The sequence below is a fragment of the Artemia franciscana genome, chromosome 2, assembly GCF_032884065.1.
Source record: "Artemia franciscana chromosome 2, ASM3288406v1, whole genome shotgun sequence".
NCBI lineage: Eukaryota > Metazoa > Arthropoda > Branchiopoda > Anostraca > Artemiidae > Artemia > Artemia franciscana.
In genome coordinates, this window is record NC_088864.1 from 46,565,068 (window position 1) to 46,583,410 (window position 18,343).

At 35.2% G+C, this 18,343-nt stretch overlaps 1 protein-coding gene across 1 annotated transcript in view; it reads right to left on the reverse strand.

Moving 5' to 3' along the window:
• LOC136042728 (uncharacterized) overlaps nt 1-18,343 on the reverse strand; it is a gene marked incomplete in the record, with an annotated part of 208,929 nt that continues 190,586 nt past the window's right edge. Inside the window, 5 exon segments of the mRNA XM_065727690.1 lie at nt 1-2,948; nt 4,394-4,666; nt 5,160-5,310; nt 7,566-7,707; nt 15,037-15,357. Coding sequence (XP_065583762.1) covers nt 2,676-2,948; nt 4,394-4,666; nt 5,160-5,310; nt 7,566-7,707; nt 15,037-15,357 — 1,160 coding nt within the window.

Sequence of the window (18,343 nt, forward strand, 5' to 3'; positions counted from 1 at the left end):
TCATTAAATTAACACTTTATTTTCAGAATAATCAAAGAGTAAATAAATAACACTTTTCAGCTGAAATTCAGCCCAAAAATTCCCCAGTGCCAAACCGAAATTGAGATCTTAGAACTATACATTTCGCATTATATTCTCAAAGATGGCACGCATGTGTTTTTCTTATACCTATAGGTTACAACAGAAGATTTACGATAAAGGTAGCCTACTTTATTTTCCACCAAAAGCAGACCAATTGAAACATCTTATAAACTGGAACAATGGCATGAAACGTTAATACCAACGTAAAACGTCCAACATAAATTACGTGGCTTAATTATTATCTCTCTTGTGTGCAACAATTGGAAAAGTTTTACCGTTGTCTTAAAATTAAATTCCTTCTTTCTAAGAAAAATAAAGAAAACTTCTGAATCAGAATTAAAAATAAATAATTTATGCTAACATTCAATATACCTGACAACTTCATACCATATAGGGTTAATGTACATAAAGAGAGTTTAACAATTGTCGGTAACATGGATATTTGTGAAATTTAAGGTGATTACTCGGTTTCTTTTCCTTTCAATCTATCCCCCCACCCCTCCCCCAAGAAAAAAAATAGAAAAAAACCCTGCAAAAAACTTTAAATTTCTAGTCAATTGAGTATATTTTTATATGCTCATTTTCTCTTGTTGTACTCGTTTTTCGGCTCAGAACGATTGTAAAGAAAATAGAAGGATGACAGGATGATAAATTCTAGCGAAAATGGAAGCTTTTGGGCAACCACCTCTTTTTTACATCCCTTTAGGGCAAACAAATTAATATCTTCAAATAAAGAAAAAAGTAGGAGACAAACAATGTTGGAAGCCGTGGAAGTAGGGAAAATCTCTGCTGCGTTTACCGGATGTATTCAATTAAGGCACTCAATATTCGATTACAGGATAAACTCGTAAATTGCAAATGTTTATAGAAATGCAGCTCTTGGATGAAGACAAACGTTCATAATTTAAAAATCCTAATTTCCATAGATCTCTACGTCTTTCTCCAACCATTTTCTGGGGCAGGGAGTCTCGGTTCGAACTTAGTGGCTGCCTCCTCCCTTTGCATACGATTTCCGATTGCTTTATACTTTGATGTTTCCATATATAATGGAATAATTCTAATAAATGAAGTTATCATTTTTCCGAATATAAAGCAATAGGACTGAAATATTTTGATGCTGCATTTTTACAAACTTTTTTTTCACCTCAAAAAATATCATACATAGTACATAGTAACCGGGCAAAACTACTTGGTCGTCAGACATAAGACCTGACTTTCCTTACAAAGCAAATTAATAGCTACATTTCAATATCAACCGAAAACCTGTTTGGAATCAGAGCTGGAGACACTCGTCCTCCAAGAATCTCCGTTACTCCAAGGGGAGTTCCATGGCTACTAAAAACGCTGCACGGCTTAGGGGAAGTCTCTTAGGATCATTTTTGTAGGACATAGTAAGTACAATGCAAATGAAAGTAGATACAGTCTCTATTTCCAATGAAGAATTCGTTAAGGGATAAATTCCCCACTCCTAGATTGATATGAAAGATCACAAATGAAAATTTGAGTCAACAATTGTACTTTTTAAGATTCAGTCTGTTATGACTTTCAGCTCTTAGAGTGATATTTTAAATTTAGGCATAATGTGAATCACAAAAGAAATATAAATCCTTAGATAAAACGTGTCTTTGTAAAAAAAAAAGGATCACAAAATATTAACGCACAAATAAGATGTAGGGAAGTGAGTCATACCAATAGATCGAGCATATCGCCTTTAATAGGGTGAATTTTCAATATTTGACAAAAGCTGAAGTAGTTCAGGATTGAAGTGACGTGAGTAGTTTTTGGCGCATACAAAATACTTGTGTATTAAATTCCTAACGCTTGGGCTATTTATTGTAAAAAGTTGACTTAGTAAATCAGTTTTTACCACTTAAAATAAAAAAGTATTAAAGAAAAGAACAGAAAAGTAACAAAGCGTGTCTTATGATAAACTTCCGTAAAAATCTAGTCAATAATAAAGGGATTATTATTCAAAGGTGTTACAAAAGGATTTTTCGGGGGAAGGTGTTACAAAAAACTTTAATTATACATCAAAAATGTGTTTATATTTACGTTGTCACGAGTCGGACATACTTTTCGGGGGGGGGGGGGCTCAATTATTCTGAGTAAGAGCAAATTTAAATAGTAGTAAGATATTCTCAATTCCTGGATTATTAAGTTCAGGGTTCCATTTATTATTTTGGCCATCCGTGCAACTCCCTTTCGCAGGAATACCCTAGATCTTGAACTTGGAGCATTCAAAGCAGATATTTGGTTAATAACGGTACAAGCACAAACTGAATTTGAAATCTTAGAATAATTCAGATAACATGAAAAGGACTGATACTAGTGAATATTATTGACATTAAATCAGAGTTTTTTTTAATAAATTGATAGTAGCTCGGTTGTATCACTATTAAATTTCTTCTATTTCTTCCATCGAAAGACTAGTTCAACCTATCACGAAAAACAAAAATTCGACCAGCCTAAAACTGATTCTATTTTCGACCGGAGCTCATGAAACAAAATCTACACTTCGCCAGTAATAAAAAAAGAAGCGACTTGAAAGCACCACTTAGTGGTATTACTGCACAAATCCAAGCCGGTTAATATAATCACAGAATAGGTCCTAGATTTCCACTTAATGTTTCTTTCAATGCCATTAGCTGTTCCTCGCCAAGTTTAATCTTTTCTTCAATCTCTCGAGCGTCAACTGCGAGTTTGGCTTTCATTGTGACAAAATGTTCGTAGTCAGCATATTCTTCTTGTGTGAAATATTTTAGAAGTAATGTCGAAACGTTTCGACTTCGTTTTTCGATGCTTAGCTTCAATACTCGGGCTTCTTCGAGCTGCTCCATTAATTTGTCTCTCTTACTCTCCAGAACCGTCTATAAAATACAAAAGCTTGTACAACAGCTCTGTAACAGAGGAACTTAGCCAGCCTGACCAATTAAACCTAATCTACAAGCAGCAGCGTTTTTAGAGCGATCACCTACATGTTTTTTTTTGCTGTTTTTTTTTTTTTTTTTTAACGGGAAAAATTCCTAACATAGGTAACTTTTTTGGCGAACAAGTCACATTTAGTGATGCCCAAACAGATTTTAAAAGAAAAATCTATCAAATAAAGCAACTACGCCCTATTAAAATAAAAGAATAAAAGTTTCAATTGAAGGCCCTGGATATAAAAAAATAAATATAATGGGAGAATCAACACGCTATTAAAAAATAAAAAGAAACGGAGGCTATATGATAGCTATACTTTGCTGATGAAACACTACCAATCAATATTATTTGAAATATACGACTATGACAAATCTTAAGGCGAAAACCATAATAAGTAATCCGTATACTTTTTGCGAGTCTTCACTCGATCTTAACAGACCACAAATTTCTTCATGTATACGTGAGTGTATTTCTGCACTAAGATAAGACGTTCACAAAATAATACCCAGACAAAAGACTAAGATAACAAACTAAACTTTGATTCACCATTAACGAAAAACAAGCAAAAGAAAGAAAAAAAAACCTTCACCATTACTTAGGAGGCTCTGTCTATGCCACAGACCAGTCCGCATTAACTTATCTGGACTGCCTTTGTCAATATGGCAATTACTAACCAAGTTTTGATCACATTGTATGTATTATAGCAATATTTGCTAAACTTTAAGGGTTAAGATTCAAAGTAGCATATTCCTAGACTTAGTAACGTACATTTTCCACATGTCTTGTTAGCAACAGTTATTTTTATTACTACATCTTTTTTAGTCCCCAGCTCTTTACGCATAAGCTTGATGAATGCTTCTTTCAAACCATTTCAAACTCCGATGTATACAGTGCCTAAATCCAATAAACGTAACCTAATTGAAGTGAGCAGTACCCAAAGTATTGTGAAAAAAAAAAAAAATAAAGTAATTTTTATGTTCGAGCAGTATTGTCATGTATTGTAATTTTATATTCTTGAAGTATTGTCATGAGAAACCAAATCTTAGCCTGATTTAGGGGGCTGATGGAGTGACAGTCCCCTTTGTACAGCAATACTGATGCAACACTAAAACTTGGGCTATTCTTAGGTCTAAGTTTTCTGATTTTTACGAAAAGTCTTTCAAACCAATAAGAAGGAGGGGAAGGGGGGATTTCCTAACAGACGTATTTATTGTCATTTACAAGGACATGTGAAGACAAAGCGTTAAAATGGGTATTGAAAGGCTAGAGCTCCCCTAGTACAGGACTTAATTAGATATTCCCCTAAGGTAACTAAACTATTTGAGGAACGCGGGAACTCACTACTTTCGTGTGAAAAAATTATTATAAATTTAACTTATATAACGCTTACCTTTTCTTGGGAGTCTACATTCTCGCCAAGGGAGGCTAATGCATTTTGAGCCCTGGCAAGTCGACCAGCCAAGCCGAGGAGAAGGGCAGTAATCTTTTCAACTTCAAGGACATGCAGAGCCACCTTATTTCGCTCACCAGACGTAGCGACTTCGGCTACGCGTGAAGAAACCTCCTTTCCAAGTTTTTCGTTGGACGACATATCCTCGTGAATGGCTTGACGCTCCAAACGCAGGATCTCCAACTTTTTGTCCAGTCTTTTTACTAGGTCTTCCTAAACCATACAAATTATTTAATTAGGAGATTATAAACATAAGGCGGGGATATGCAAAAAAAAGCTGAATACTATAGATTGCTCTAAAAAACGGTATAGACCGTTTTTAATATGTCATAAAAGAAAATTAATAGGAACAGTTATGCAATTTTTTCTAAGGAATAGACAGAACTTTAGTTTTGGAAACCATGTCATGGAAAAACTGCTTTTTGCAACCAGTTTCAGTTCTGTAAATTTATTAAAAGTAAGAAAGAGAAAAAGACCAGCTATACAGATCTAAGAATAGTCTTTATTTCAAGGACGACGCTGCAATCATTGCTCGAAAACGCTGTAGAGATACGATTGAAGTGCAAAAAAGAGGTGCCAAATTATTTATTTATTTTTAATATTTTATTTATATATATTTGTTTTTTTATAACTTAATTATTTATGTATTTATGAAAAGTATTTATTTTTATATAGCTGCAAAAGGACTTTTAAGATAGAGACTAACCTTTTTCTGCAACAAGGAATCTGTGTCGATAGGTATGCTGTTTGTTTTTTCAGTATCATCGCTGCACTGGGTCAACAGCTTGGTTTTCGACTCAGATGATATCAGATACACAGAGTTTTCAGCTAATGGTGAAAGAGAACGTCGAGGCGACCTAGAAACAAAGCATAAAGTTCAATCAAGCAGATATGAAATAATAGGAATATCATACTTTGATTTTTAGAAGCAGGCACTTATTGGAAATTTTAGAAATTTATTGGAAATAAGAATTTCCAAATTATGGTCACAAACTCCATGCGCAACAATATTTCCCTACAACAAGTTGAATTGTATAGTCAAAGGAAACATTCGTTTATATATGTTTTTGATACGTTTTGAAAAGTCAAATAAAAATTTCAGGTTGGGTAAGGTGGGGATTCGAACCAAGAAACCCACTGGATATGGTTGATTGAAATATTATAAACTTCTATATATTAATTATAATTTAGAATGTGTTTTTGTTGCCATGTTTTTTAAGTAAGTACGAAATATCATGCAAGGATAAGAACTTGTTTCTGACCTATAGTTCCACCTATCAAAAACTATTCAGTTGTGACACAATGATGATTTTCGGGTAAAAAAAAAAAATCACTTTTTGGTGCAGTCAATAAGGCTCAGGTAAAATTGTACGTTCTATAACGACGAATAAAAAGAACAAAGAGCAGGAGAAAATTTAAGCACTTTTTTAAGGTGAGTTTTGTCAGTATTAATAAGTGTTTTTTTTATAAGCTTAGTCAAATCTTTAAAGTAAAGAAAAATTTCCAGAAGCAAACTTTTCAAGTTGAAAATGTCTTGATGAAATAAGGACACTTCACGACGCTTTGTATCCAAGGAATTTTCAAAGGTCGCAAGGGAATCCCCTTGCGATTCCCTTAGTTTTTTTTATTTTTCCTTTGATTTTTTTAGTTTATTTTTCAAACTTTGTCACTTCCACAGAAACAATGTGCCCCCCTTAAAAATAAATTAATATATACGTGCCTTATACACTTATTTGAATTATAAATAATGAAGAATAAAAGTAAGCGAGGGAAGTGACTAAGAGTTCGTTCCCTTCCCTTGAATCTTGAAACTTTTTATAGGTTTCTAATTTTTATTTTCGATTTACTATATAATTTACCCCTTTTTACCAATAACCCCTTCCTCCGAAAGAAAACCATGTCTCGAAGTTCAAATCAAGGTATCAGTTTAGTACGCTGCTTATCGTGACTCAGAACCATAAAACATTTTGAGAATTTAATACTTAGCCTGCTTCATCACAACTTCACACACTTCAACAATACTTCACTACCTCACAGTTTAGTATGCTGCTTATCGTAACTGAGAACCATTAAACATTTTGACAATTTAATACTTAGCCTATTTCATCACAACTTCACACACTTCAACAATACTTCACTACTTCACAGTTTAGTATGCTGCTTATCATGACTCAGAACCATAAAACATTTTGACAATTTAATACTTAGCCTACTTCAACACCTGTCATCTGTTCGGTTCTATTAAACCATGAATAAAAAAAAAAAAAAAACAAGTGACCGTAATTAGTACCTTGAAACTTAAGTCATGATTATAGGAACTAAAAATATGCTTATTTCATTAAGAATTAGATAAGGCAATCGTCTATTTTAGGACGTCATGAAAATGTAATACTTCAAGAATGACTACCAAAATTAAAGGTCGAATTACTCAGATAAAAAAAGTATTTTCAGTTGCAATGCCCAAATTAAACTTGGAATTAATCATAAATCACATTTAATGGGCTGAAGCAATATATTGTTTCAGCTTTAATTTATCCCGATAACTAATAACGATATCCTAGAAAGTAGCAAATTAGCCTCTGAACATCCCAACACAAGACGGCAACTTGATATCTATTTAGTCAAATAAAATCTTAGAAAACAAAGTTTAACAAAAAACGTTATATCCATGCATCTTTGATTTTTGGGAAGAATATACCTCAAAAAGGGACGTGTGTATGAGGGGGAGGGGGCAGTCTTGGAGCCTGATCCTCTCAGAAATCCTGAATTTTCTCGAATTTCTAGGCCCTTCTTAATGAATCTGTCAAATAAAATAAGTATACAACTTTGGCCAGGAAAGAGGAAAAAACAGATGAGAAAGAAATACAGACGGGGAAAAGAATCCTGCAGTTAAACACGGGAACAGTATTTCAAGCTAGAGGGCGTGCCTCTCCCTGTTATTAAGGGGGAGGGACCTTTACAATATTACTGCAGCAAAAATGAAAAAATTAATGACTGTTGCAAATATATCTATTCGACAAGAATTTTATGGAAATACTGTCCCAGCTAGAAAAATAGATATGGTAATTTAAGAGAGTGAAATCAAAGCAGAACAAAATCTACTAGAAAATACCTTGTTTCAGACATTTCTTCTCCGTTTTCCATGGCTGCTATGTCATTCTTTGCAGAATAGCTATAATTTTTAGAGGCAACGTTTATCGTTCCAAGTCCAAAAATTTCTTCCACATAATCAAAAGCAGTTTTTACATCAGTACCTAACAAAAAAAAAGAACATCATTTATCAGCTAAATTAAATATAGTAGATGATATTAAAATTATAAGAATATCGGATGGTTATACGTAAACAATTTAACGCATCAAATAGTTCGTGGTAACGAACTGTAAGTAGGGAGCGACCTGGCTCAATAGTAAACAACACTCTAAAAAACGAAATTTTGATACCAATAGATACATCAAAAGAATCAAATTTTTAAGCTGATTTCCAACAGATAAAGTTTTCGTCAAGTTTTAGTCTTACCCATCAATAGTTACAAGTCTGAGAAAATGTGCCTTATTTTGAAAAAAAGGGGAAAACGCCCTATAAACGGCATAGAATCTTAATAAAAATCACACCATCAGATTCAGCGTTTCAGAGAATCTTACTGTAAAGGTTTCAAGCTCATATCTGCAAAAATGTGGAATATTGATGTTACGTAGGAGGATCCTTCCTTGGGGGAAGAGAATCATTCATTAAGGGGGTGCCAAATTTCCCAGCAATATTTAAAAACGATTTGAAATATAAAGAAAACAAGTGTTTTCAACTGAAAGTAAGGAGCAACATTAAAACTTAAAACGAACAGAAATTATTACGTATATGAGGAGGTTCGCCCCCTCGTCAATATCTCGCTCTTTACGCTAGTTTTTTTAGTATTTTCAAAAGAGATATTTGTTCTAATTAAACGGCCTTTGTGATTCAAGGGTCCTTCTTAAAGAATTGGACCAAAATTTGAATTTTAGCGTAAAGAGCAAGGTATTGTCGAGGGGGAGAACCCCTTCATATACGTAATAATTTCTGTTCGTTTAAAGTTTTAATATTGCTCCTTACTTTCAATTGAAAAAAATCTTTTTTTATGTATTTAATTTTTTTTGGAAAAACGACTCGAGCGTGGCCATTCAAAGTCAGAGGATTTTCCTTCAAAAAAGAAAAAAAAGATTGTAGGTTATATGCACGTAGATTACAGGTTATTAGGTTACATGGTAATCAGTCATGTTGCACCGATTGATTTAAATCTCTGAATCGCTAATTATGTGTTTTCTCATTTATAATTGCTCAAAACACTCCATTTGTTGCTATATATGAAATGTAACTTCACAAACAACAGCAGAAATTATTCAAGCCGTATTTACAGCAAGGGCAGATACATGCAGGAAGGAAAGCTTCAGTCTCGTGTCCCCCCCCCCCCGAAAAAAAAATCAGGATTCCTGCTGTAGTTTATTTTATCATTCGTGTACTTCATCCGTTGCTTGTAGTTTTTTTTAGAGTTGCGCAACCTCCCGAATACCCCCTCCCTCAAACGAGATCTTCCGTGCGTGCCTGATTGAGGAAAATTTGTCTTGATTTTTCAACACTAGTTTGTTAAGCATAGAAACATTTTCAACCCAATTTCGCATGCATCTTCACAGTCCAGAATCAGTTATCCATAATCTGACTTTACGTTATTAGTAAGTATCCGTAATACCAGGGCAATTATGTGAGGTTAACCAATAGCCAGCCGAAGCCAATGGTTCTCGGGAGTACCTTTGCAATGATAGTCATGTTGGCTACTATCACCAAAACAGATCTATTTGTATAATCAACTTGAATTCTTTCAATAAAATGCCATAGAACATTTGTTTATGCCTGTTCACCGACATATTCTTTTCTAGTTGAGCATAAATCGTCACAGTAACGCATAGAGATTGTATTAATCATTTTCAATCGTCTGAGGTGATTGCCAAAAACGGTTTGCTAAGCTGATATCAAGGGGAGTTTTAACAGGGCAATGTAGATAAGGAGGGTCGAAGCGTGATCAACCATTTGCTAAGCTGATATCAAGGGGAGTTTTAACAGGGCAATGTAGATAAGGAGGGTCGAAGCGTGATCAACCATTTGCTAAGCTGATATCAAGGGGAGTTTTAACAGGGCAATGTAGATAAGGAGGGTCGAAGCGTAATCAACCATTTGCTAAGCTGATATGAAGGGGAGTTTTAACAGGTCAATGTGGATGAGGAAGACCGAAGCATGATCAACCATCCACCGCCCTATTTATCCTTTCTTTAAGAACTGCTTAGCAAACAGTTTCGGGGAAGTCATTTGAAAAACTTAAAATGAAAGATGCGACCTTTGAGCAAGGCAGCGACAAAATGTGTTAAGTATATAAATCTTAAGTAAATATTTCTCAAATTTCTTAAGTATGTCTAAGGTCATTTTAAAAATGTAAAAATGACAGTTACGACCTTTGAGCATGATATCGACAAAATGTCTTAAACATATGTCGATCATCCCAATTCGTTTAAAAATGTCACAAAATTAGGAAGTAAAGAAAAAATCATTGACAATACATCTCAAAGTCACTAAATTTTACAAGCGATATCAAATAAAACTGTTTTATTTTCTCGCTCCCAAGCTTTTCAATCTGGCCTGATTTAAAGATTTTTAGCATTCACATTTCTAAAAACGGGAGGTTTTGTGCTCGAAAGCTTTGTCAAGTCCGTTTCAAAGGAACCTACAATAAAAGCTAAGCCTCGGCCTTAATTCTAAAAAGAGCTCCTAAGAATAATTCAGAATAATTATGATTTGTAAGACTGTCTCTCTTTCAGATTGCTAGGGACGTGAAATCGTTGGTAACACAGAGAAATCTACATTTCTTCTATCACCAACATATTAAATTTCATAATAATTACCCCCTTTTTCGTTTATTCTATATACTTTAAGCCTTAATTTTATTTTGATACGTTAGAAAATAAGTCCTTCTAAAAGTAACGTTTCGTTGAATCAGAAAAGTTACTATTTCCCAATAAGGGTAAGTCGGAAACATTTGTTATTAGACAGTTTTGTTTAAAATACGTACTTTACGTTTTAAATACTGTGGGTGGATGGCTCTCTACTAAGTTACAGCTACTACTGCTACTATGCAAATGTTATTTAACTTGGAGTGTATTATGCATTGAAGTCAAGGAGGCACACTCGTGCCTCTATAAAGAGGCGAACCACGGCAATGTTAAGCGATCTTCGGTTCCAGTGGTCGCAGAGGGATTGGGAGGGATGCATTTCGTAGCCCGAGCTCCAACTAAGAAACCTGCCAAATTTCATCCCCCTCCGACTTTTCCTTCATGGGGAAAATCTGGCCGAAAGTTTCGACCCACCAACCCCAGCCCCCCTTTAACGTTGTCCGATCGGGCTGAAATTCACAAGTTAAGGTCCCCTACGGCCCAGGAGCTTATCCGCGTTGTCCCCTCCGCAATCCCTCGCTCTTTACGCTAAAACTTTTAATTGTTTTAAAAAGTAGAATTGTGGCAAAGAGTCAAACTTCAGCGTAAAGAGCGAGGGATTGCGGAGGGGACAACCCATTTCATATACGGAGTAATTTCTGTTCGTTTTAAGTTTTAATATCGCTCCTTACTTTCAGCTAAAAAAATTAGTTTTTTTTATTTAATTTCTGAACGTTTTTGAATTAATGCATGTTTGGTTTTGGCTCTCCGCACATAAATTATTAAAATGAAACTTGTATATTCATTCTTTTTTTGGCTAAATGGCTTTCTCTTAGTTTTGATCAGACGATTTTGAGAAATAAGGGGTGGAGAAGGAGGCCTAGTTGCCATGCAATTTTTCGGTTACTTAAAAAGGCAACTAGAACTTTTAATTTTTAATGAACGTTTTATTAGTAAAAATACACGTAACTTAAGAATTAACTTACGTAACAAACTTTCATAACCTTATATTTTTATTATGTATACGAGGGGGTTTGTACCCTCGTTAATACCTCGCTCTTTACACTAAATCGTAAGTTTTGTCCCAATTCTTTAAGAATGACCCCTGAATAAGAAAGGCCGTAGAAGTTGAATTTACTAAAAATACTTTAGCATAAAGAGCAAGGTATTTATCTCCTCCTAAATACCTCGCTCTTTATGCTAAAGTATTTTTAGAACGCCTCATATGCGTAATTATCTCTGTTCGTTTTAAGTTTCAATGCTACTTCTTCCTTTCATTTGAAAAAACGTTTTCATGTTTATTTTTCATTGTTTTCTTATAGTAATGCTAGAGAATCCTGCGCCCTTTTCATTGAATTTTTCTTCCCCCATGACAGATTCCTCCAAGGAAAGATCCTCCAACATAGCCCCCTCTCCTCAGCCCCACCCCCAAACAAAATAAAATCCCCCTGAAAACGTCTGTACACTTCCCAATAACCATTACTATATGTAAACACTTGTCAAAGTTTGTAACTTGCAGCCCCTCCCCCAGGGATTGTGGGGGTGTAAGTCATCCCCAAAGACATAGTTATTATGGTTTTCGACTATGCTGAACAAAATGGCTATCTCAAAATTTTGATCCGTTGACTTTGGGAAAAAATGAGCGTGGGAGGGGGCCTAGATGACCTCCAATTTTTTGGTCACTTAAAAAGGGCACTAGAACTTTTCATTTCCGTTAGAATGAGCCCTCTTGTGACATTCTAGGACCACTTGGTCGATACGATGACCCCTGGAAAAAAAAAAAAAAAACAAACAAACAAACAAATAAACACGCACCCGTGATTTGTCTTCTGGCAAAAAATGCAAAATTCCACATTTTTGTAGATAGGAGCTTGAAACTTCTATAGTAGGGTTCTCTGATACGCTGAATCTGATGGTTTCATTTTCGACTTTTAGGGGGTGTTACTCCCTATTTTCTTAAATAAGGCAAATTTTCTCAGGCTCGTAACTTTTGATGGGTAAGACTAAACTTGATGAAACTTATATATTTAAAATCAGGATTAAAATGCGATTCTTTTGATGTAGCTATTGATATCAAAATTCAATTTTTTAGAGTTTTGGTTACTATTGAGCCGGGTCGCTCCTTACTACAGTTCGTTACCACGAACTGTTTGAAACGAAGTTTTTTTCATATTATTTCATAAAAACGATAATAGATCAGCCACTTTCACAAAAATCGCATTTGTTTGGAAGTACATCAATCCCCATTAATATATTTAATGAGAAATTCATAATGTGTTATGAATAATATTCCCATTATGTAATTGTTTAATCAGTAATTAATTATTATCAGTTGGTGATTAATTATCAGTAATCAATAACGTCCCATTAATTATTAATTAGTCACTGATGAGAAATTAATAATGTGTAACTTTTTTTAAACTTTGCTATTCTTACAGTTTTGTGTCTTCTTTTGTCCTAAATCAAAGACATAGAATTCGCCACCGAGCGAAGTTTTTAGTTTCTCACACCAAAACAGTCCCTTCGTGTTTAGTCTGGGTCAGGCAAATGTATGCAAGAATTTATTTTAAACAAGAGTGAGGGGCAACATCAGAAGAGACGTCAAACAGGCAAATTGAATAGAAAATGAAAACTAATAAAAGATGGGACAAATTATCAAAATTTTAACCCTTGGAGAGGGGGTAGATGGACCTGAAAATCCCCACCTTGCCTAAATATGCCTGGTCTGGACATTTCCAATCAGGGAATGTTAAAATCAGCATTTCGATATAGGGTTCGTACATTTTGAGATTCAGGACATTTTTTTTATTATTATAATTCTGCCTAAACATTATGTGTGTCAAAGGAATTTATTGGTCCATAAGAAATATAGCAATATTCTGAGCTGTGGGTGCTCGAAACTCAAAGATATAAGAAATTGGACGTCTGATCAGTGAACAATTCAAATAAGTTGAGTAACGAACCGGGTTATTGGGTAATGTTGAGTAACGATAGATTGATCAGGTGGGCAGCTTCACTTACCATGGTAGTAAATTACCATTAGTAAAGACGGTGGGAGCAGTGAAAATGTTAAAAGTAGAATAGCCAAGGATCAGGGTGTTTTTCCACGCTTGAAAAAAAGTTTGGAAGAAAAGGAAAATAAGTCTGCAAACTAAGATTAAAATATTGGAAGCTACAGTGATGACAGTCGCCAATATGGTTCTGAAGCAAAGTCGCTCCGAAAAGCGGATAAAGATTTGCTAGATGTTTTCCAGAGAAATTGCCTACGGATTGTTCTGGGTACCCGGCTGACTGACCATGTTTCAAACAGTAGGCTATACGAAAAGTGTGGTTAAATCCCACTTTCTAGGGCTATAATGACAGAAAGGTTGAGATAGCTAGGGCACGTTCTGAGGATGAAGGATGACAAATTCCCGAAGATTGTCCTTTTCGGCCAACCGTGTAAGGCCCGCCGTGCAAAAAGTGGGCTAGCAAAGCAGCAATACTACTCAGCAGTTTTCAAATTTGTTGGCAGATTTTGTCTGAAAATACTATTTTTACATATAAAAATACTTTTTGCTCGAAGAAAAGCTGTCAAAACACAAGTTGTGTTGCTAAAACGTCGGTAGCTTTTGGAATTCTGCTACTGGCAGCTTTAGAACATTTTCCATACCTGTCTAAGGCTAAACGGAAAGTAGGTCGTCAGCCGTTGGATTAGGAGGATGTCAGAAAGAAAGATTTAAGGGAAATGGGTATTTCTTGGGAGGGTGTGAAGAGAGGCTTTGAATAGATTTGGACGGAGAAGTAGCGTGCATAGCTGTGTGATGATCAAATTATGTGGGCAGCAAATCATATCAAGGATTTTTGTTCGGGGGGGGGGGTGAACCTTTTGATTATCTAGGTTTGCGTGTTCAAAAGTTTCTTTGGACGTAATTTTGTTACTTTCCCGCATGTCAGACAAAAACTTCGTGGGGTTCGAACCAGATAGCCCCTCCCTTGGTACGGCCGTGTTGAGAATAGTAATTTAATGGCAGTAAGCCGCTGTCTCACTTGATCTATTTTTTCAAAAATAAAGAACATTCACAACCACAGCATTCCAGCTAGGAAAGGGGGGAGTAATCCCCACTATATATTCAACTAGAAAGTTAAATTAAAGAGGATATAAACAAATATGGGGAAATCATAAAGATCACGAATTTTCAGGGAGTCCTTTACTTGTCAACCGAAAAAATAGGAGTTTTGTTTTTCTTTCCTTTGTAGATACTTTTTCTGTTCATCCTTGAGATGGTTATTTTGAACCATAAAACCTTGGTTTGATGCAGCCTTTTACAAAAGAAAAAAAAGATACATATCAGTACACTTCCTTGTCAAAAAGCGTGCTTTCATTCCATTGGCGTACTTTTGTGACGCCATTTTTGTGTCACCTAACTGGCTTATTTCCCTGCCTTTTAAAAACCATGCCTTATAAGTATCAAATAGCCTGATGATCAGCCTGGCACTCTTTTTGAGTCATATAATTTTTTTCTACAGGTAACCTCTCCTTGCTTTTACCATAATGCTTTTTACCATAATGCCATAATGCTTATGCTTTTACCATCACCATTGAGTAATGGTATCTATTTCTAGCCTATTTGTGTAAAAATACGGAGGCTTACCACCCAGCAAAGTCTTCAGTTTATCAGATTCGGGCAGCTGTTTCGCCAGTTCTACGGTAAGTTTATCACATTCGATTTCTTCAAGCCCCTTCGACCTCGGCACAATCAAATGAGAACTCAAGTTTTCAGTATTTTGTTTTTTAGCTAGGATTTCAAGTTGAACTTGTTCGTTGGACGGGTAAATAATTATTTCGCTTCTGTAGGTACTCTCTGTTGATAGTTTTTGAACCATTTTATGTTTTTCTTTGATTTTGGCCAATTCTTCAGAGGTGAATACCACCGTCGTCCCGTTCGAGCGGATGTTATGCAATTTCTCCCAACCTGAAATGAACACATATATAAAAATCGAATCAAGCAACTTCAAACTCATTTTATTTTATAATATATGGGGACGTTTTTACTCTAAGGAACGTTTTTAGGTCTAAGGAAGATAAAAGTATCAAAATGGTAATCCCATAGCATCTAAAAAAAACTATATGGCCAAAAAATGAGAGGTAGTCAGAAATGCGAGGGAGGGAGTAAGATTGTTAAAAAAAACATTTTCTGAATCAGACATTTTAAGTTTTGCACATTTGTTTCGTTAATAAGCCTTTTCTACAGGGCAGGGTGTCTTAGATTGTTCTCCTCCTCAATAAAAGCCTCCAGTTGAAAAAAAAGCTATGACCTAGGATATGAATGAAAAATTATAGCAAATACTATGCTTTGAACTGTGATAAATTATCAGGAAACATTCAGTGATTTCATTTGATTTTGACCAACCTAAGAGACTATGTTTATCTCAAAAGCTTGGTGAGAAAGTTGGGAGTCCGTTACCAAAATGCAGGGATGACATATCTATGATAGAAGATTTCACTTCTCTGATATATAGCATGTGTTAACGAATAAAATATTTCTTTCGTACTGAAAACTTAACTTAAATACCAAGGACAGTGACAAAGACCTTTTTTTGTTATACAAAAGCTTACACAACCCTACATACATTTTAAAAAAGGGAAAAACCAGGACTTCTTTTATATAAAAAAGTTATGGAGTTTCCGGTGGTAGTAACCCCAAATAATAATAGAAAGGGGAGGAAGGAGGTAAAAATCACAAAAAAAATAAGCTAAAAAAATATGGTACTTAGGTCTCCTTTGGAGGTGTAGTTGTCTGCAAATCAACAGATATTTAGTGTTTGAATTTTTAGTAGAAAAAAAAGTTGTCATAATTAACTTGGCTCTGCTGATTTATTTTTACAGTTCAACGTGGCAACAGACGAAAATGAGCTATTACCAGGGTCGTACCCAAGATTTTGTTCGGGAGGCGGGGGGTACAAAAAGCTTTAAAAACCGCACCAAAAATGCATTTCATACATTTTTATTACGTTTTTACGAGTCAGACAAATATTTCGGAGGTGGGGCTGGGTTCAAACCCCCCTAGCCCCTGCCCTGATTACGGCCTTGGCTACTACCAAATAAATTTATAATTTTGAGACAAATAATAAAAAATCTTAAAAAATGCTGTTTTCAGGTATGAACAAACCGAAGGTGGGTCTAGGGGATAAAAGATATTTTTATTTTTATGTCCTTGATACTTTTAAGATAGGAAATTGAATAAATCGTGGTTAAGCTTCACTCTTGTTCATCCATGTTGTCAATCACCCCATCTTTCAGGAGCAAAGACAATCTTCTTAAAAGAGCTACGATTTTTCTTCTTCTTCTTTAAAGAAATAATATTTTGCCTTCTTATTCATTTTAATGATTCTGATGTAGTTTCAGTTCACTCCAGGCGATGTGAGTTCAGGGCTCTCAATCTATTTTTTTTTTTTTAAATTCAAGCAACAGCTGTTTTAAAGAAAAAAAACAACGGTTCCTATCTTTGAGAACAACAATGAATCATAGGAGATAAATAAATTGTGATATTTAATAAATAAACAAACCATGCCTAAAAACATGGGGAATGAGAGAGTAGTTACCTCCTTCCTCCTGGAGGTCCCTTTTGAAGGACCCCCCAAGAAAAATTTAATTTATAAACCATAAAATTCATTTTATTCATTTTTACCATCATCCCCCCATTAAAACCTTCAAATCTTCCATCCTACCTTCAAACCCCATCCTCCCATCCAAAGTAAGGAAACCTTCAAATAAACTGTCAATGGGAGTGACGAGATAGTTCTTCTGACTGCAAAAAATTTATGCAATGTATATATTTTTTAACTATACCCAATATGACGCGATTGATTTGCGCCTTTTGTATAAATTTGGACCTTAATACACGAATTGCAATGACTTTTTTGCTATTATCTGACAAAATATTATGGGTAAATTATTATCGAGCAATTTTCTTGCTGGAGACAATTTCTTTGGTAAAAAAGGAAATAGCGTAAGATTTAAAAGGCTCCTTTCAGTTTCAACTGGATCTGCTCTCAACGTTATAATTAAAATCCATCTTTCCCTTGTCATTTTTGGAAATCACAGATAGCCATAATCAGGCCCAGATTTATCAATAGGCCCTGATTTATCAATAGGCCCACTAGGCCCAGACCTAGGGGCACACAATGCTAGGGGGCGAAAATTTTTCCAAACAAAAATTGGACTGATATGATCATAGTCAAAGTGCCAGGTGTACATCACCGCCGCGCAATCTATTCACAGAAAAGTAATTTTAAAACAACACAGATATTCCATGGGCACTTATAAACTGTCAGATGTTTGCGAAAAATGGCAGCTCAGAGTTTGGTATCACCTGTCCCTTTCATTAATTTTGGCTCAATCAGTTGCGTACCGTTCAATGCTTCCATTACCCCAAATTTTCGGCGATTTCTCCGAAAATATCGCAAAAACGGAGCGACAAAAAAATTTGGGCCTAATAGCGTCAGAGAATTAAATTTGGCACTGGCCATAATAGGGCCAGAGACAGGTACCCTTCCTCTTACACAGGAATAAAAGTCTCTTCCTTGACTATTAGGAGCCTTACTACATCATGGGAAATAAATTTAGTTTTGCGTGTAGGTAGGGGGGGGGGGTATCCTGAGATCAATATCTGTGTATTTTCCAAGTTAAATATAAAATGACCTGAATATAATTAAGGAAAAGAGCACAAAACAGAGCTTATATGTGGTACAATAAATTCAGATATACCTCACAAAATATGTTGGGCTGACTAAATAAGGAGAATTTTCAGCGAGCTTCTGGCTGGCTGAGGTGTGAATGAGGGAAGGTTTGAATATACAAATTGGCAGAATTTCAACATCAGTTAAAAATATTTCGTGGGATTACATGGCAAGCAAAGGAGGAAGCAGCTGATCTGATTGTCTCGTGGTGAAAGTATA